This window comes from Schistocerca nitens, unplaced genomic scaffold (genome assembly GCF_023898315.1).
Source record: "Schistocerca nitens isolate TAMUIC-IGC-003100 unplaced genomic scaffold, iqSchNite1.1 HiC_scaffold_435, whole genome shotgun sequence".
Taxonomy (NCBI): domain Eukaryota; kingdom Metazoa; phylum Arthropoda; class Insecta; order Orthoptera; family Acrididae; genus Schistocerca; species Schistocerca nitens.
The window spans coordinates 234,469-255,607 of NW_026045968.1; the positions used below are offsets into that span (position 1 = coordinate 234,469).

Here is a 21,139-nt window from a genome sequence, read left to right on the forward strand (position 1 = left end):
CGCAGGTGAGTTGCTGGATGTGGTGGCTAGACTGGATTTCGCATCGTGTAGCGTGTGCTTCACATACTTACGCTCAAAATTTAATTTTAAAACAGTTTTGCTGCCCTGCTCTGAGATTAACCTATTTACATATCAACATAAATTTTACCAGTTTCTCAGATACAAAAATGGTTCAAATGGCTCTGAGCACTATGGGACTTAACATCTATGGTCATCAGTCCCCTAGAACTTAGAACTACTTAAACCTAACTAACCTAAGGACATTACACAACACCCAGCCATCACGAGGCAGAGAAAATCCCTGACCCCGCCGGGAATCGAACCCGGGAACCCGGGCGTGGGAAGCGAGAACGCTACCGCACGACCACGAGATGCGGGCTTTCTCAGATACCAACCAGACATTTACATACACGAGTTTAAACAGGAACACGTTTCAGACTATTTGGCGTGCGGGTATTGAGCGATATGAGCAGTGAATTCCGACGTGTTTGACGATGCGACGAAAGGGGACGGAGTTCTGGGCTGTTTCCCCTCCGCTGTAGCGTGCTGTACCGTTCCAGTCAGCCTCAGTAGCAGACAACACCAAGTGGAGGGCGTCAGGCGCGTCCCGAACTTTCGGCGAGATGCATAACATGGCTCTGTGTTACCTCCGCAAAGAGCGTTTAATATCACGGCGGTGTGTAAGATTGTGTCCGATATGGAAGTCATAGTTGCACACAGAGCAACGAAACGTCAGCTTACATGTGCCGCATGTGGGGAAGACGCGGCAAAAAGAATCACTCGAGTTAACTGCGATACTTCCCCATGACGTTTCTCCTCTGTTTTCAGGACAGCTGTTGTTTCTAAGAAACTCATTTAAAATGAAAGTGGCAGCTATGGAAAGTTTTAAAAAGAAAATATTGGCACGAGAGGGTCTGTGTGGGTAGGTGCCATGCATCCATTTGCCGAGGATTTGCCAGGATTACAATGGGCGGTTGAACATGCTAATAACTTGGAGCAACACATTAAACTAAGGAGCATTCATAAGTATTTGAAATCATTACGTGCAATAAACATACGTAAAGTAGTACTTCAAACCAGAGAAACAGATGTTTCAAGTAGTATTAACAAGAGTCTCGCAGAAGAATTAAATCAGCTGAGAAATGTTGGGATACTATTTACGCAGAAAGTTGCGAAGTAGCAGAAAATATTGGAATATCACCTGATGTGAATGTAATGATTGATGACGGAGAGAAACGGCAAAGCAGAAGAAAACGCTTTGTTGATGAAGCAGCAGGGGACGATTTAAATCGTAGCTCGAGGAACAGTTTTCAGCTAAATGTTTGCCACGTTATTACACAGCTGTAGGGGACTTTACTGTACCGTGTGCAGCCGCATGCAACTCTGAGACATTCCGTTTCCCGTGGAACTACGTAAGCGAACACGATTCTCCGGTCCAAGAGCTTGTGGGAAACGACGAATCTTGCTACAGTGTAGACGTTAATATCGAAGGTCTCGCAGAAGAAAAGATTCGTGAAGGCAATGTTGTGTCTGAGCATTTCTTCTGCGCCTTGTCAATACTCTTTGTGAGTGAAGTTTGAGTGACGGCCTTACGGACTGTTCTGCCGTTTGCCTGCTGGCGCCTCATAAGCAGAGAGGCCGCTGACAGTTGTGGCAGGAGCCACGGACTGGCAGAGCGGCGAGCTGCGTCAGCTGCGTCCGCAGCACGGCCACAGGGAATGAAGTGAGGTGACAGCAACTGAGTTGATAGGCGTACACTCTCCACTACACTTATTTACTCGATGTGCGAGTCAAAATAAGTGTAATTTTATTACCTGTAGCTCCATGACTTGCGTTACCGTCTCAGCTGTCCCGTTGTAGCCGGCCGAAGTGGCCGTGCGGTTAAAGGCGCTGCAGTCTGGAACCGCAAGACCGCTACGGTCGCAGGTTCGAATCCTGCCTCGGGCATGGATGTTTGTGATGTCCTTAGGTTAGTTAGGTTTAACTAGTTCTAAGTTCTAGGGGACTAATGACCTCAGCAGTTGAGTCCCATAGTGCTCAGAGCCATTTGAACCATTTTTTTGTCCCGTTGTGACCGATGAGTGTGGAGACTCGTGTGCGTCGTTGCGAAACTGCTTTCGTGTGCTGAAACTCGTGCCTCGGTGTTCTGTCTCCAATACAACTAGAATTACTTTGCTTGTTGCAGTCTTTTACGTCAAGTAGAGAACAATACCAGATAGAGAGGATTTCCTTCACATTTTGTATGCGTGTCATGTTGTTGTCTGATTGTGTTTAGTTAAATGTAGACCGACTGTATGGTTCCAGATGATAGCCGCATTATGTAGTGTGAATTCTGCTACTACCATCTCATTGTTGTTGAACACAACAGGTACGGTAGAGTAGAATGTTTCCTGAATATGGAGAAGTAAATTGAGTCTGATATCAGGAGCGAGAATTCTGGTGATGGAACTGATATAGCGTCAATCTAGGTATGTTGCAAATTAGAATAGTCTGATGTAGCACCTTGTAGACTGGTGTGAAATACTTTTGAGCGATCAGATATTATAGAGAAGTTGTGATTGTTCACAGTGAACTGTTGACTTTTGCCTAGTTTAGTCTGGAAGTGTACTCGAGACATTTTTGTTGAGAGAAGGATTGTCCATTGTTATATGAATTATTTTACTTTTATCTGACGTTGTCTCAGTTTTGCTACAGCATTGATTAGAGTATTTGTGTGCTAATGTTACTTGAGGAGGCCTGAAATTAGTGAGTCACAATAGGATTGAGTTTTTTGCTTCTTTATTTTAAAAAATATGACAACTGCTTTTCTACAAATTGTTTCAGTTCCTGTTTTTTTGCACAGAGTTCGCTGGACGGGCTGCCTCATGACAGCATCTCCACCAGCCGCCTCTGGTTGCGCCGCCTGGCGAGGTCCAGCGCTGTCTCCCCACCAGGAGTTGTGGCCCCCCCTGTCGGCCCCCGCGACGAGCAGCGCAGCCGCCACTTCTGCGTGGCCATTGGCTGCCGCAAGATGCAGCGGCGTCCACTCAGCGACATCCCTGGAGTTCACCGCCGCCCCCACCCCCACCAGCAGCCTCGCCGCCTCGACGTCTCCCCTGCCTGCTGCCCAGTGCAGGGGGGTCAGCCCATCCCCGCCCCTCGCCCCAACGTCGGCCCCTGCGGCGATCAGCGCCCTCAGCTCCCCCACTGACCCCTCCCGAGCTGCCTGGACCAGCCTCCTGGCCCTCTTCTCTGCAGAGAGGCTCCTGCACAAAACACACAAACTGCCACTCTCTGCTACACACACACAGCACACAGAATGAGGACAACAGCCACACGAGGAAACAACTGTTGCGAATACAAATCTGTCCTGAAACAAACCTACTGTATCCCCCTCCTACAGTACAAAACAGTGCGCAATTGTGTGTATGTATTAAATTACAGCAAATCTGTTTTATTTCCCTCATAAGAAAATCTTCACTCATGGTCCATTACAAACAGCATTATACAACCTCTGAAAGAATTTCATTACCACATTTTGTCACACTCATTCCTTCAAGTCAGCTCCTTTGCTCTCGGGACGCAACACCTAACCAGTCGCTCACCTCCACTACAGAACAGGCTTCTTGCAGCTAATACTGGTCTCTGTCTGCAGCTTCACTGCCACACGTCACACACAAGAAGAATCCCATCACCTGGTTTTCAGACACTTTCCTGCTATGCAGGCAAAAAAATTTCACTGCAGTTACTGGCAGTTTTCTTCATTCAGCCTCACCAAACACTGAAACTTTCTGACACACAGACAACAATTTATTCAAAACATGTGAGAGATAAACACCAACTCGCCAACACCACCCCCATAAAAAAACTGTGTGTGTGTGTGTGTGTGAGACATTTTATGGCCTCATAGCATACGCACATGTATTTAACATGTGCTATCATGCTCAAAATCATCTGAACGATCTCAGTTGTCGTCCATCTTAATGTTTTGCGGTAAGGACGGTTCCATAAAGTTTCTGGTGTGCAGCTGCATAAATTCAGTGGTTCGGTCCTCGGGTTTAAAAGGACGGACCAAGTGCAGCAGCGTCACTCACCTCGGCTCGCTCTGGAGATGGCGGGACGGTGTTCGGCCGAAGTATTAGGAGAAGAGGCTGAATTTATGCGGCTGCACGCCAGAAACTTTATGGAACGATCTGAATTGTGTTTTGCCTGATTTGTGATCAGTCCTCATAACATTGTTCCTCTGCTCTGTTTTCGGTACAGTCTTTGCCTGTACAAAATGTTCACTGCATGAGGCCACAAGAGACAAGTGCTCTGTGTGATTATCGGCTTACATGCAAACTGACACTTCGATAGTGCAAATACCAGGAAACGTGTTATTGGACATTACACGGCCATTACGCTTGCATATTCAAATTTATTGTAATAAATGAAACCTCAGAAAGCAGCATCCTCCTTTAAATGACACGACAAAAGTTTTCTTACTGCGCTACTATCCGGGAATGCAATCTAACAAGTAAAGAAGAAATATCTCAACTATGGTTTCAGTCAAAAGTAACAAAGAGTGTGCAAGTTCAAACTCGAAATGATCTGCCATAAAGTTTTGTGTTTCCCGGATATTCGAACGCAGCACTTGATCCGATGGTTAACTAAGCAGAATGAAACGTCAGAAACCGTCATTTTTAACCAGCAATGAGATGACAAACTGGAACCAGGAGACGAAAGTGTTTTGTGTAATGGGCATTCGGAACCAACACCTATCCACACTGACTTCTAGTCACGCATGGACGTTGAGCAGCGAAATGTGGACATGTCATAATTTTAAATAGAATGATGAAAATTTTCTGCTGACTAGGAATGGAACCCTAGACACATCGTTGTTGACTACATACAAAGATACCTCGACTGTAGTATTCTCTTTCACCAGTAGCTGGGAGTGGCATGTTTCAAACTGACACGACAGGACGAAAAGCTGCCCGTCTGACTTGGGACTCGAAACTAGTACCACCATTATTGTTAACAAAGCCCAGAGAATCGGTAAAATCAGAATAATTTCTCACATGTATTTTGCTGAGCTCATGCTGCAACTCAAAGTGACATGCCAGGATTCGAACCCAGGGATGTGTCTCTTGTGAATGTGTTTATGACTTTGCAGACAAGTGGAGACAATGAAGCAGTGGAAATGCATCATCTGAAAGCGATCAAACGTGACGAAAAGGGAGATCTGAGTTCAAATTCCATCATCGTCAATATTTTCCACGTCTCAGGCTCGAATACAGTAAGAGTCAAGTGCGCTGCGGCCTTGTACAGCAATTGGCTCAATGATTTAAAAAAATATCGCTTAAGAAAGGTGACTGGTGACAGAGTTTCGACCCGGCGTGACTTCCGCCTCTGTCAGGGCCCAGCCTGTAGCGACTCTCTTCCAGGCTACCAGAGGTGGGAGAGATGCTGCTTATGCTTGGTAAAAATGATTGCTGGATGTGAGAAAAGAATCCAGACCTTCACCATATGTAGCAAGAATCATTTCAACTTTTTCTTAACTAGCAACTATTACCACGAATTAAAATTCATGCGAGTTGCGGTATTCGAATCCACTACATGCAGAGTAGAAACTCGCGCCCTTAACCCCTTTTCTTTCATTTAATTTTTTAACCATTCCGAGGTCTGACCACGACGCCTCCCCCATACCTGTCAGAGTCGCTGCGCTATTTTCGCGCATAATTTTTTTATTTTTTTTTTTTCTAATTTTTTTTTATTTTTAGCACTTCATCTGAAAGACCATGTTTGCACACAAACTAACTCAGCTGAGAGCGACGCCTTCCAAGTTCCGTGTTCACGATGGTTTGCTTTCCGATTTATTTCTCAACATCTTGTAACACGCCCAATGCCTCGGTTGCCAAGGCTCCTTTGGAAAGCTGGTCTTCTGCCAACCCCGGGTACTGCACGCGCTGGAAGCTCCGTGCTGCGATTCCTGATACAGCGGGTGACGATGAGTGTAACGCAGAACAGCAGAAATCAGTGCAGTCGCTTCTGGTTAAAAGGAGTTTCGACATACGGAACGAAGTGAAATAAAGTGTACTAAAAAGTACCACGTGTTCTGTCGTGAGGACCAGCTTTTCCTCCGAGATTCCTTCAACACAAAATAGAGTGCTTCTGACCTATGTATTTCAAATTAGATTTCTGTTTCCTTAAAAATAAATAAGGCAGTAAGAAACACCGTTTAACACAAAAGAGCTTAAGGACGAGTCATTATGATGTTCTTGCGTTTACAGCTTTTTCTGTTCACTTTGCACACTGTTCCACGTAACTGTATGTACTGAAACATGTTGCGAAGTTTCTCTCGCAGTTTTCCGCCTCAGCGACGCACACGCCGCCCCGTGGCCCGCTTGTGCCCGGCGTGCGTGCGGCGACCCACCCAGCGTCCGCCCGTCTGGTTTCCCTCTGCTGGCAGGTGGTGCGTTGTTTGTCCTCTTAGCCAGTTTACAGCATTCCTTTATTCACACGGCATGTCGCTACGATCCAAAACAACTGGAAAGCAAGGTATTGGCAGTAGAGTTCGTGTTATTGTGGCTAACAATTGTCTGATAACTCACCAGATGTCCTTCACTTGAGCGCGTACGAACCTCGCCTGCTATCAGGTCATAATTCTCTCACGTGCTGCCGACCACCCAGGTGGACTGCCTCAAGTTTCACTTTGGTTGCTACTTTCCTGTTTACTGCCCTCTACCGAGTAGTTTTCACACTTGTTGGTAGGTGAGGGGTGCCGATGTTTGTGCAGGTGGCCCTCCAGCTGTAGTGTGGCTACTTTTGTACAGTCACGTTTCCGCTTTTGCTTCTCCATGTACATGTTCTTGACTTTTACCATATTCGACGGCCAACTCTGGTTTGTGTATAACTGAGTTGGAATCAAAATTGTTCAAAATGATAAAAGCCATTGGCGACGTGCCGTACATCTGTGGGTGGATTCCAGACAGTGGGAGTAATTTCCTCTGGTAAGTGCGGCGTGAGGGCCGTGTGTGTCTTCTTCCGCATGTCGTGTGTGGAACACAAGAATAAAGTTTCTCACTTTCTCCCAAAGTCGGTGAGATTTAATCCCCACCCGTGTTTCCACCCGAGATGGTCAACATGTCAAACTTTATCTTAAAAATATTACCACGAATTAGAAAATGATTCGTAGCCTACAGAAATCTTGCTGCTGTTTCACGTGGTATGGGTAAAACATGTGCCACGCAGTTGACTTTAGAGACCATGTACATATGCGCAAAGTGTGCCCTTTGGAGGTTGTCAACTCTTCTCGCCCTATGTTCTTTGACTCCAACTGGCATGCTGGCAGGCACTTAAGAGTTTGCAGCTGCAGTACGATTTACGTTAGACCTGTAGTCCAGAGCCAGAACTTGGACTGAGGTCTCGCGTGTTTCGCAAAGATATTCCGCACCCCACATTCATGACGTGTGGTTTAGTGTTGCTTAGCTTTGAACCTGATGCAAGTTCGGATTTGCTGGTGACCTGCAGTGCCTTCTCCCAGTCGCTGTCGCCAACGATCACTACATCCACATCACCCGTGTATGCCCAACACACGATATTCTGGCGGTATGTGTGTGTCTGCATGCGTCAAGCCCTCGTAGCTGTTTCTGCAGAGCGGCTAGCAGGGCCTCAGCGGCAGTGGCGAACGAGGCCCTCCACACAGGACCACCTCTCGTCGCACACAACTCTTTGAGTGCAAGCTGCCTTGTTAGCTGACCACTCATGATTTGCAAACTGCTGTTCTTCAACATTATACCAATTACCTTGACAAAATATTGCAGAAAATCCAGTACGGTCATTGTTTCAAGAAGGCACTGGTGACTCACCCTATCGAAAGCATTCCCGAAATCGAGCGACATTACGGCGCACTCGAGCGTGACATGTGCCGCAGCTACCATGTCGCTATATTCACGGACAGTTTGAATACTTGTTCTGCCTCTACCCACCGTGGTTCCATACGTGCCAGTCACCTCATGCATTATCATTTTCACTCTCCAGGCAAGAACGCGCACTATTAATTTTGTAACCACCATTCAGGGCAGTAACTGATCTCAAGAGTCCCTTTAGTCAGCCATAGTGCCAGCAGTGCTAGTGTTTTGAATACAGTCCTTAGACAGGTAGGGCTTTTTTCATTGTTTTCTACAAGAAGTGTCTGGTAACCACAGTTAAGTCAACTATCAGCCGCCTTTAGTGAATTAGCAGTCTAGTTAAAAGTTGATTAACTCTCTACAGTAAATTGATTTCTTCGGACGGATAGGATGTGTGACTGCTGTGTACGGACGCAGGAGGAGCTGGCCACTGTCTGCGAACAGCTGAGCGTGTTGATGGCCGCGGTCAGCCGTCTTCAGGCTGCTGCCTCTGAGTGTAGCGGCAGTGGGGAGTCTGGTGCGTCGCAAGGTACACCCCAGGCGTTACACATGCGTCACCCACTGTCCCTGGTGTCGAAACATTCTCGCGGGTACCGGGCGCGGTTGGGCCACCCTCTCCCCAAGGGGAGTGGTGGCGTTCCCGGCACACGAGGCGGAGGGTAAATGTGGAGGCTGGCCGTGTGGCATCGCCCGCTCTGCCTGTGAGTGGACATGTGGCCGCTCCTTCAGCAAGGTCCGAGCAGGCACACGGGGGGAGGGGTTTATTAGTTATTGGGAGCTCCAACGTTAGGCGGGTGATGGAGCCCCTTGGGGAAATAGCGGAAAGGTCTGGGAAATAGGCCAGTGTTCACTCTGTCTGCTTGCCGGGGGGTCTCACCGGAGATGTGGAGGAGGCCCTGCCGGCGGCCATAGAGAGCACTGGGTGCACCCGACTGCAAAGTGTTGCTCATGTCGGCACCAATGACTCCTGCCGTCTGCGTTCAAAGGTCATCCTCAGTTCATACAGGTGGTTGGCGGAGTTGAAGGCGGAAAGCCTCGCTCGCAGGGTGGAATCTGAGCTAACTATTTGTAGTATCGTTCCCAGAACCTATCGCGGTCCTCTGGTTTGGAGCCGAGTGGAAGGCTTAAACCAGAGGCTCAGACGATTCTGCGGAGATCTGGGGTGCAAATTTCTCGACCTCCGCTATCGCATGGAGAAACGTAGGGTCCCCCTGAATAGGTCAGGCGTAAACTACACGCCGGAAGCGGCTACAAGGGTAGCGGAGTATGTGTGGAGTGCACGTGTGGGTCTTTCAGGTTAGAGAATTCCCTCCCTAGGCCCGACAACACCCCTCTTGAGACGCGACAAAACAGTAGTAGGCAAAACGCAACGGGGAATAACAATATTAATAAGCTATTAGTAAACTGCAGGAGCGTTTATAGAAAGGTCCCAAAACTTCTCTCATTAATAAGCGGTCACAACGCCCACATAGTACGAGGGACAGAAAGTTGGCTGAAACCAGATGCAACCAGTAATGAAATTCTAAACTCGGATTGGAATGTATACCACAGAGACACGCTGGTCAGTGAAGGATGAGGCGTGTTTATAGCTATAAGAAGTGCAATAGTATGGAAGGATATTGACGGAGATCCGAAATGTGAAATAATTTGGGTGAAGGTCACGGTTAAAGCAGGCTGAGACATAGTAATTGGATGTCATTATAGGCCCTCTGGCTCAGCAGCTATTGTGGCTGAGCACCTGAAGGATAATTTGGAAAATATTTCGAGTAGATTTCCCCACCATGTTATAGTTCTGGGTGGAGATTTTAATTTGCCAGATATAGACTGGGAGACTCAAACGTTCATAACGGGTGGCAGGGACAAAGAAGCCAGTGAAATTTTTTTGAGTGCTTTATCTGAAAACTAGCTTGAGCAGTTAAACAGAGAACCGACTCGTGGCGATAACATATTAGACCTTCTGGTGACAAACATACCCGAACTATTTGAAACAGTTAACGCAAAACAGGAAATCAGCGATCATAAAGCGGTTACTACATCGATTTCAGCCGTAAATAGAAATATTAAAAAAGGTAGGAAGATTTTTCTGTTTAGCAAAAGTGACAAAAAGCAGATTTCAGAGTACCTAACGGCTCAACACAAAAGTTTTGTCTCTAGTGCAGATAGTGTTGAGGGTCAGTGGATAAAGTTCAAAACCATCGTACAATATGCGTTAGATGAGTATGTGCCAAGCAAGATCGTAAGAGATGGAAAAGAGCCACCGTCGTACAACAACCGAGTTAGGAAACTGCTGCGGAAACAAAGGGAACTTCACAGCAAACATAGCCAACGCCTTGCAGACAAACAAAAATTACGCGAAGCGAAATGTAGTGTGAGGAGGGCCATGCGAGAGGCGTTCAATGAATTCGAAAGTGAAGTTCTATGTACTGACTTGGCAGAAAATCCTAAGAAATTTTGGTCTTGTGTCAAAGCGGTAGATGGATCAAAACAAATTAACCAGACACTCTGCGACCAAAATGGTACTGAAACAGAGGATGACGGACCAAAGGCCGAAATACTAAATCTCTTTTTCCAAAGCTGTTTCACAGAGGAAGATTGCACTGTAGTACCTTCTCTAGATTGTCTCACGGATGACAAAATGGTGATATCGAAATACACGACAGAGGGATAGAGAAACAATTAAAATCGCTCAAAAGAGGAAAGGCCGCTCGACCTGATGGGATACCAGTTCGATTTTACACAGAGTACGCGAAGGAACTTGTCCCCCTTCTTGCAGCGGTGTACCGTGGGTCTCTAGAAGAGCGTAGCGTTCCAAAGGATTGGAAAAGGGCACAGGTCATCCCCGTTTTCAAGAAGGGACGTCGAACAGATGTGCAGTACTATAGACATATATCCCTAACGTCGATCAGTTGTAGAATTTTGGAACACGTATTACGTTCGAGTATAATGTCTTATCTGGAAACTAGAAGTCCACGAGACTCAAGAGGGCCATAGACACAGGTTCACAGGTAGATGCCGTGTTTCTTGACTTCCGCAAGGCGTTCGATAAAGTTCCCCACAGTCGTTTAATGAACAAAGTAAGAGCATATGGACTATCAGACCAACTGTCAGACTGGACTGAAGAGTTCCTAGATAACAGAACGCAGCATGTCGTTCTCAATGGAGAGAAGTCTTCCGAAGTAAGGGTGATTTCAGGTGTGCCGCAGGGGAGTGTCGTAGGACCGTTGCTGTTCACAATATACATAAATGACCTTGTGGATGACATCGGAAGTTCACTGAGGCTTTTTGCGGATGATGCTGTGGTATATCGAGAGGTTGGAACGATGGAAAATTGTACTGAAATGCAGGAGGATCTGCAGCGAATTGACGCATGGTGCAGGGAATGGCAATTGAATCTCAATGTAGCCCAATGTAATATGCTGCTAATACATAGAAAGAAAGATCCCATATTATTTAGCTACAATATAGCAGCTCAGGAACTGGAAGCAGTTAATTCCGTAAATTATCTGGGAGTACGCATTAGGAGTGATTTAAAATGGAATGATCATATAAAGTTGATCGTCGGTAAAGCAGATGCCAGACAGATTCATTGGAAGAATCCTAAGGAAATGCAATCGGAAAACAAAGGAAGTAGGTTACAGTACGCTTGTTCGCCCACTGCTCGAATACTGGTCAGCAGTGTGGGGTCCGTACCAGATAGGGTTGATAGAAGAGATAGAGAAGATCCAATGGAGAGCAGCGCGCTTCGTTACAGCATCATTTAGTAATCGCAAAAGCGTTACGGAGATGATAGATAAACTCCAGTGGAAGACTGCAGGAGAGACGCTCAGTAGTTCAGCACGGACTTTTGTCGGAGTTTCGAGAACATACCTTCGCCGAGGAGTCAAACAGTATATTACTCCCTCCTACAAATATCTCGTGAAGGGACCGTGAGGATAAAATCAGAGAGATTAGAGCCCACACAGAGCCATACCGACAATCCTCCTTTCCACGAACAATACGAGACTGGAATAGAAGGGAGAACCGATAGAGACACTCAGGGTACCCTCCGCCACATCATCTAACTTAGAACTAACTTACGCTAAAGTCGACACACACGCCCATACCACAGGGAGGACTCGAACCTCTGACGGGGGCAGCCCCGCAGACCGCGCGGCGAACGGTGGAAAGTATCAACACCAAGTCATCAGACGTGACGAAAAGGGAGATCCGAGTTCGAATCTCAGTCCAGCACCGATATTTTCCACATCTCATGCCGAAATAAAATAAGAATCAGCTGCCCAGTGATCTTGCACGATGAGTGGCACATTCATCAAAAAACACTCTTGCGTAAGAAAGCTCATTGGTGACTGACTTTCAACCTGGCATGATTAGGCCTCCGCCATGGCCCAACCTATAAGGACTCTCGCGCAACAAGTAGCAAAGTGACGTCTCTTATGTCCGTTTGGAACCGCAGTGCAACACTACATTCTTCAAATGACGTCACCAGAGGTGAAGATGTGATGTTTGTACTTCTTAAATTGATTGCCTTATGTGCGAACCTAGCCCCGACCATCACAAGAATCATTCCAAATAAACACCCGTCTGCACAGAGCATTGGTTCATGACTGTCGTAATGAAGGCCTTTCCGCACTAATGGAAAATTCCGATTCCGTGGGGGTCGATTACAACCTGTTGGAAACATTTCTTTGTTGGTCCATATTGACAGTCACTGTCCACCTTGGCTACCTAAGGCGTGCTCCTGACTTGGGTCTGTTATCGCCAAAATAAGATCACGTTAAGAGGCAGCTGCACGAACGGGCAACACGGTATAGTGCGCAGATTTCTGCAGGATGTGCCTCTCCACTAGCGATTCTATGCTCATAGTATTTCGGGTCTATTCACAAATTTGTGTAAACCCTAAGGGCAGATATCGAACATACTCTCGTCTTTGGATTTCGTCTCGCATAATTGCATTCCTGCAGCATTTTATGGGGAGAGTACTTAAGTATGTAAGCAACCAGGGTAGATTATACCTAAAAACTGGACAAGTTTCTGCCAAAACTTAAATCGTGTTTGCAGGTGCTAGTAACATAATAATTGGTTGGATGAAAACGTGCACTTTTGAAATGCAGCAAACAGCTGAAACTAGCCAATAATGTGGATTTAAAAAAATAACTTCACTGCCTCAGCGAGGAAGATTAATAAAAGCCAAATTTCTTCAGCAAACCGACAAAAATAACTATTGTTCTGCAAGGCGATTAAGGCCCAACTGTCAGGCAGGTGGAAATAAAATAAAATCTGAAACTAATAACATATTTTAGTCTACTGTACTCTCATCAATGTATTTTACTTCGCTTGATAGCTCCCGGCCACAGAGATCAATTTTCTTTTCGTTTGACGCGACTGCAATAAACGAAGAGGAGACAGCAAAATCACTTAACGTAAACGCAGGTCACGTGGAGATCAGCCATCTCCCCACCATAACTCACAAGGAGACGGCACGACCACGGGGTCGGGGATTTGTCCGAAATTTTGTGTGGACCCCTATCACCTCACGTGGTTAAAATATTAGGACGCACTACTTGGAAAATCCCGTGAAAAATCGGTCCAAAGTTTCTCAGGTGCCTTATGAGTATAAAATGTTGGTCCAGTGCCGAGCCGCCGTTTGGCCTAGTCATTGTGGTATTATTTTGTGAATACGAAATTTTCAACGAACTCCAGACTGCATTCCATTCATCTGGCTGATTCCCCTTCGCGTACCACTTGCAACCTGATTGACAGAGATGAACATCAATTTGTCTGTGGAAATGCAGATAATATATGGTTGTCAATCAGAAAAAAATTAGCAACTATGCAGAGAAAACCGCCGTATTTGATAACGCCAGCGTGCCTTTTATACCTGGAAGAAGAATTATACGCCACCTCAAAGAAAAATGCCGACAAGTGGTTGAAGGGACACGCGGTATTTTACCTGCTGTCCAGTAAAGAAAGGAGCGAAGGAGATTTTTGGACGTACATCTCCGACCAGCATCACAAGCTACTGCGCATAATTAATTACTATGATACATACGCCAACTTCCTCAGAAGAAGCGTCATGTGAACTCCATTTTCGATTATGCGACTCAGAACATGAAGAAACGAGACACAATTTAATCTTTGAAAAACAAATACGCTGAAGTGACGAACATCACTATCTGGTTTAGGCCTTGATTTCTTCTAAAATGTCAAGGAACCTGCAATTAATTTTTGTTTGTTTTATTACTTTTAAATGTTAGTTGAAAATTATGTACTACTGTGGAATTTTATGACCAATTTAAAAAAATGGTTAGGGCTCGGACTCTCATGCCAGAGGGCTTGGGTTCTTTTTCTTCTGTTTCATTTTCTTTTGTTATTCCACCAATTATTCAAAAAGTTTCTCAAACTGGCATTATTTTAGCTGAAGAATGTAAAGTTTATCATTCACTGAAAAATATTCGTGCTCGTTGTTCTATCTCGTGTCATGGGGTTTCTAGGTTTAGAGGGGCTTTGTAAGGGTCCCCTTGGGATTATAACGGCCATCTGCGCATAGGACTGTGCGCGAGCCGTGAGAAGTAAACGGCAGTTTGTTTTTCGACTTCGTCGTGAACAGACATTCCTGTTTCAAATTTCGACGTGTTATTCCGATCCGAGGTTGAACACGTCGACTGAAGAAGTTGCTGGCTCATCTGGAAAGGAGAAGAAATTCCTGAAGAATCCGTTCAGAGTGATCCATCCAAATTACGATTGAAGGGCACAGTGCTGTATTATGAAAAGCTGTTGACGGAAAATATTTTAATTGCATCGACATCTTCGGAAGAAATCTCTCACGATGCTATGTTATTGGCCGGAGAACTTTATAATAATACACTGGAACTTTTGGGCGCAAAAACATTCGTAACTGAAGAGGAATTAATTCACGCTCATGAGGATTGCAAAGAATGTGTGGAGAACGACGAACAGTTCGAAGTGCCACAAAACGATTCGTCTCCAGACGAATATAAACCGCCACCTAAAAGATTTAAAAGTAACATGATTCCCTTTGCCTACAAAGTCGTGAATATTGCTAAAGCGCACCTCACGTGGTCCTTGTCGACGTTGCAAACAAAAAAATGCCAATGGATGCGAAAAGAATATCTTTCACAATGGGAGAAAGATATTAAAAGTGGTGGTACGCGAATGGATAAATTTGAGGCGATAGATTCGTGGACCTACGACCGTTTTGTGGAAGCAAGACAGCAACATCAGCAAGTTGCGACAATGGACATTGGCTGCGGCTGCACAATTCGTCGATTTCAAATTCAAGGCGTCTGATCGATAGGTCACGGCATTTGAACAGAAGCACAGAATTTCACAACGCAAGATCACGAAACTGGTTTCGAAAAAAGAGGCGGCGTCAATGGAGGCCATCCAGGCGTCTGCGGGGGCCTTTCGTCGGCAGACGTGTCGGTTAATCCCTCAATACCACGACGAGGATTATGCGATACATACTGAGCCAACAGGTAAACACGTTTTCTGCGTACAGAATGTTTTTACCGATGTAAAATATATCACTTCAAATTTAATTATAGAAAAAGATATTTACACACACATTCGAATATTGTTTAATATTAAAAATTCTATTGTTTTACGATACCAATATCAATCTCACTGAAAAAGTAAGTAAAACAGTTTTCGTGAAAAAGTCGGATTTGAATAAAGTGACGCATTCGTACACCGCACAATATTCAATAACATTATCCGGAAAACTGCTCCCACATGTCTTCATATGCTTACAAGAAGCGACCGGTCGTTTCGGACCTCGTATTCACTAATTAATACATGGCTATGGCAATACTTATACGAACGTCATCGTAACATCATCGCAGTCCGGAAAAGGAGCAACGGTTTTATACATGGATTTTGTCCGCAAATATTTAAAATCTTTCGTCGGGGAGATTAAATATTTACTTCTCATTGACTCTTGGGAAGGTGAAACGATTCCAGAGACATATGATGCAATTTTTCAAGATGACGAAAATATGCCAACTTGGGTTCTGAAAGTCATACCTCAAAAATGCACTTCTTTGGTACAACCTTGTGATGTTTACTTTTACAGGCAAGTTAAAAATTTCGTAAAGCGCTTGCAAAATTGCAGCGCATTGAAACAGGAGAATCGTGAAATTAATTCCCGGGAAGATTGCATCAAAATTCATTCTATAATTCTCCATCAATCATCGTCACCAATATTCCGAGACATGATTCAGTATGACTGGTTTGCCTCAAAATTATCAGAAACTAGGAACATTTTCGTAAATGTTCATGGGGCATGTTTTTCCTACAGACTTATTGCAAACGCCCGTTTTCATTTGATGCGCAAGATGTCGCAAAAATTGCTTTGTTTTTACGATAATTATCACTGTGGTTCTAGTTTATAATTATTGTATGTATAAAAATTGAATTTTTCCCAATCGACTTTGTTATTCTGATTAAAAAACCAATGTTTCTCCTCATATACTTTACAATGGAAAATGGAAAACCCACTGCCATGATTTGTGTTGTTGGACAAAAAGAAAGAAATGACATAAATGAGGTGGCAGGTAATTGCAGTCATAAATTACAGTGTTCAAAGAATGAGTCTTTAGCACTAGCACAAATTAGCACCTTCACTGTTACCTTCAACCCGTGGCAGTTCAGCACGCACATTTCCTTCTTCTGCAGCCTGAGGTTCCTCATCATAATTTCCCGGACAAAAATTAATCATTCAGTAAATCCTTGACGTGTGTTTCTTCCAGGGTACATTACGTGGACAGCAGAGCAGTCCCGAACAGTGACATCGCAAAATCCTTCACTGCCTTTTATGTTTGTCAGTTCCAGCCTTCTAAACGCATCCTTGGGGAGTTCAAGATCTTCCTTCATATCAGACACCAGATGTTTGCCGTCATATTCTTGTATCTGCTGTACTACTGATTTATTTTTCATGTGCGACTTGCAGGTGAGGTCGGGAACATGAACCCAACCCATTCCCTCTCTACTAGGAATCCAGTTCCTAACCAATACCCATTCTTTTGAAGACAATTCGGAGCATGTTACCACATTTCTTATTGTGATTCTGATATTTCAGTATTTTCTCTAATTCATTTTCCATATTTTCATGTTTCCGTCTTTCAGCTAAAATCACCTTTGCTGTAACTTTTTTGGAGTTTAAAAGCTTTTTGCTGAGATAACTTAGTTACGGATTATACTCCCTAATGTGTTTTAGCTTAAAACGTATTTTTTGTATATTTATCGGCGGCTCTACACTTTCTGGCCTGACAATGTCGTATAGTTTCGCTGTACTGCATCCTGGATCGTTACACATTATGCTCCCTGTTCGTTTAACATACAACGACTTCGCTTTACACGTTATGTCAGACCCATTCCTCCATTGCTTGGATCCAAAACTGCTGTCTTCACCGGCACTCGAAACAATTCCCCTTTCCACAAGAACTTTGCTAAGGTGGACATGATCGTCTTCTCCACCATTGATGGCATGGGGAGAACCTGTGCGATGTAGTAGGCCTTGGATAAAATATACGTGTTGATAAACAGTATTCTCTAGAACTGGTCTATGCTACGTTGACAGCTCCCTTGATTTTTCTTGCCACCTCCCGCCAACTTATTGCTATCATTTTTAAAAGGGGAGTTGTCAATGCTATTCCAAGAGCTTTGCGTTCATTAACATGGTTCGCCCATTCAATGCGCAAGTTAGCAAGCCGCTTTATATCTAGAAATTTACTTTTGTTTCCATTTACCCTCGCACCTGGTGCGGAACAGTATTTTGCAAGTACCATCTCTAGTTGTGTCACATCTGTTTGGTCTCTGATGATTACGCCTGCATCGTCAGCGTAAGCGCCTACCACGGTCATGGTAATGCCTGTCAGCCTGTGCTGTAGCTGTCTCAGGGGAGGTTCCAGCGGTATGTCGAACAGGAGCATGGATAAGGGGCTTCCTTGGGTAACACCCCTTTTTATGTCAATTTGTTTTGTCAGTTGACAGCTAACGGAGATTTGTGCAGTAACACCCATAGCCACGTTCTCGAGGATGTAGATGGTTTTTGGCAGGAAGTCCATTTGACGCATTGTCTCTATCAGGTATTTGTGATTAATTTGATCAAATGCCTTATGGACGTCTATGAAAAGCAGTCCACATTTTATGTTACTTGCCTGCGCTAGCGCAATGACATCGCGATACAAATCCGCAGTTTGTAAAATCGTCCTTCTGAAAGCACAAGTCTGCTGTTGGCCTATGATGTCAGCCGTGCATGGTGTAAAGCGCTTGTTAATTACTAGACCAATAATTTTATAATCCGAATTTAAAAGCGAAATCGGCCGTAGGTTGTTTATTTTTTTGCAGCCTCTGTTCTTCGGGATCAACACGATTTTGCATTGTTTGAACTCTGCAGGCACTGGCTTCCCCTGTAAGACTTCACTGACAACTTCGGTGAACTTTTCTCCTATTAGGGTCCAAAATAGTTTATAGAATTCAATGGGCAGTCTGTCAGATCCTGGAGATTTCCTAGCGGGGGAGCAGCACACGATTTCTAATACATCTTCCTTGGTGATGTCTGAAGAATTGTTCTCACCATCATCATCTCGCGATATTCGTGGAAGATATGCACCAAAGAGCTCATCGTATTCTTCTTCGTTTGTTTCCCCTGACGCATACATACGTTCATAACACGCCGAGATCTCTGTAATTATTTCCTTCTGGGTGGTGATTATGGTACCGTCATCGATCTGAAGTTCATTTACGAAACTTCTATTCTTGGCGTGTCTGACAAGGTGGTACAGTGCAGCAGTCTCATCTTCAGTGACTGACTCTGCTTTGGACTTCATTTCAAGTCCCTCCAGTTTCTTACGTTTCAGACTTGACAATTTTGCTTTTATTTGCTTGATGTCTTTTGATCTTGTAGGAATTGCATCTGTCTGATCGTAGAGTTCCCTTAGCACGCTGTAGTAGAATTCTACAGTCTGTTTCCCTTCTCTGGCCATATCTATATTGAAAGATATTAAAACTTTCTTTAGCTTCGGTTTCGCTCGTTGGGTCCACCATTCTATCACACTTGGAAAGTTGTTCAGTGAATGGAGACATTTCCCAAGCTCTGGTTAGGGCATCTTCTAAGTCTTCTTCCGATAATAACGAAATATTTAGATTCCACTGGCTTCTTACTCTTCTGGTAGGTTGTGGTGTTTAATTTACGCAGGTCAACAACGCACTGTGATCGGAAAAACTAACGGGAACAGTTTCTGTTTTCAGTACTTTATCTGCTAAATTTTCCGATACGTAAATTCTGTCAATTCTACTACATGAATTCGCAACAATGAGTGAAGTTCACCATTGTTGGTTATTTTATTTCCCATGCATCTTTTAAATCAACAACGAGACGTCTCAAGTCAGTTGAGTAAATCAAGTTGCGGATTTGATCCTTTCGACTCAATACACAATTAAAATTTCCCCCTATTTAGTTGGAGGGGGTTTTTCCTCAGTAAAGAAATTACGCTTTCATTAAAGAATGTGGCTCTTGCAGCTTTATTACTGCTGCCAGAAGGAGCATATAAACTGACTAGTGACTCCTGCTACGTTTATTCCAATACCTCACCCGGATTCTAATTTATCAACGTTATGTACGGGGATGCCTTCTCTAACTAAAATGGCCGTGCAACACTCGTTTCAGTGGAAATATTGTAAAAAATCGACGTAATTGGACAAATTTAATTGTGGGAATACCACTTCCTGTAGGAGAGCAATATCCGTTGCTGACTCATACAGAAACTGTTTCAGTGCAGCTATTTTAACATCCGACTGTATCCTATTAATATTTAACGTAATCGTATATGACTAACATAGGGGAGTGACCTTTTTTCCCGCTAGTCTATCATTTGATGCCATTCCATGCCGGATACTTCCTGAGAATCTGACTGGAGACCACCATCCCGGTTTGCTTTACAACCTTTCTTTTTACTTTTCTTGCGATTTGCATTGAGTCTGGCCTTCACCGAATGTCTGCTCCGCCCACCCCCTGAGTAGGCAGAGAAATCAGGATGCGCTCTGTGTAAGGACACTTCACCTATCAAGAAATTAGCAGTAAATTTCCAGTGCATTTGGAATCAAGTCCCTGAATTTACTGCCCACCACGAAGCGTGTAGCACACAAATTATTCTCGGAACTGAGACCTGGCTGAACCCTGAGATAGGAAGTTCTGAAATATTTAGTGAGATTTGGAACATGTATCGGAAAGACAGATTAGACACCATAGGAGGTGTTGTCTTCATTGCAGTTGAGAAAAATATTGTGTCTACTGAGGTCGAAGTAGAGTGTGATTGTGAAGTTATCTGGACACTTTTAACAGGGCTAGGGGAAATAAAGTTAATTGTGGGGTGTTCTTACCAGCCACCAGGTTCCACCATGACAGTTCTAGAATCATTCAAAGGGAGTCTACATTCTGTATCACAGAAGTACCCGTATCATCCTATATTAGTCGGAGGCGACTTCAACCTACCTAGTAGACTGGGATCTCTATGGATTCATTACAGGTGGTACAGACAAGCCGTCGTGTGAATTACTTTTGAACACATTATCTGAAAACCGTCTTGAGCAGCTAAATCGACAGCCAACGCGTAATGGAAATATTTTAGATCTGGTAGCCACGAACAGACCAGACCTCATCGACGGTGTCAGTGTTGAGACAGGGATTAGTGATCATGATGTTGTCATTACGACTATGGTTACGAAAGTTAAAAAGTCGGTCAAGAAGGCTAGCAGAGTATTCTTACTAGAAAGAGCAGATAAGCAGTTGTTAGCATTCCACTTAGTAAATGAATCGACTTCATTGACTTCCGGTACAATGGACGTGGAAGTATTACGGGCAAATTTTAAACACATTGTAGATCACGCATTGGACAAGTATGAGCCGAAAATGTGGGTTACGAACGGAAAAGACCCACCTTGGTTTAACAGCGCAATTTGCAGAATGCTCAGGAAGCAAAGGCAGTTGCACTCGCGGTACAAGAAAGATCGGGAGAATGAGGACAGGCAAAAGTTAGTAGAGATTCGTGCTGCTGTAAAAAGAGCGGTGCGCGAAGCCTTCAACCACTACCACCGTCATACCTTAGCAAAAGATCTTGCTAAAAACCCAAGGAAATTATGGTCTTACGTAAAATCGGTAAGCGTGTCGTAGGCTTCCATCCAGTTACTCACTGATCAGTCTGGCCTGACAACCGAAGACAGCAAAAGCTGAAATTTTAAATTTAGCA

General features: G+C 44.4%; 1 protein-coding gene across 1 annotated transcript in view; it reads right to left on the reverse strand.

The window, feature by feature from the left end:
* Nucleotides 1-2,722: 2,722 nt before the first annotated feature.
* Nucleotides 2,723-21,139, reverse strand: part of LOC126232127 (ankyrin repeat domain-containing protein 65-like) — a 131,615-nt gene continuing 113,198 nt past the window's right edge. Inside the window, exon 4 of the mRNA XM_049942435.1 lies at nt 2,723-3,245. Within this exon, the coding sequence (XP_049798392.1) occupies nt 2,723-3,245 (523 nt within the window). The remainder of the gene's footprint in view (nt 3,246-21,139) is intronic.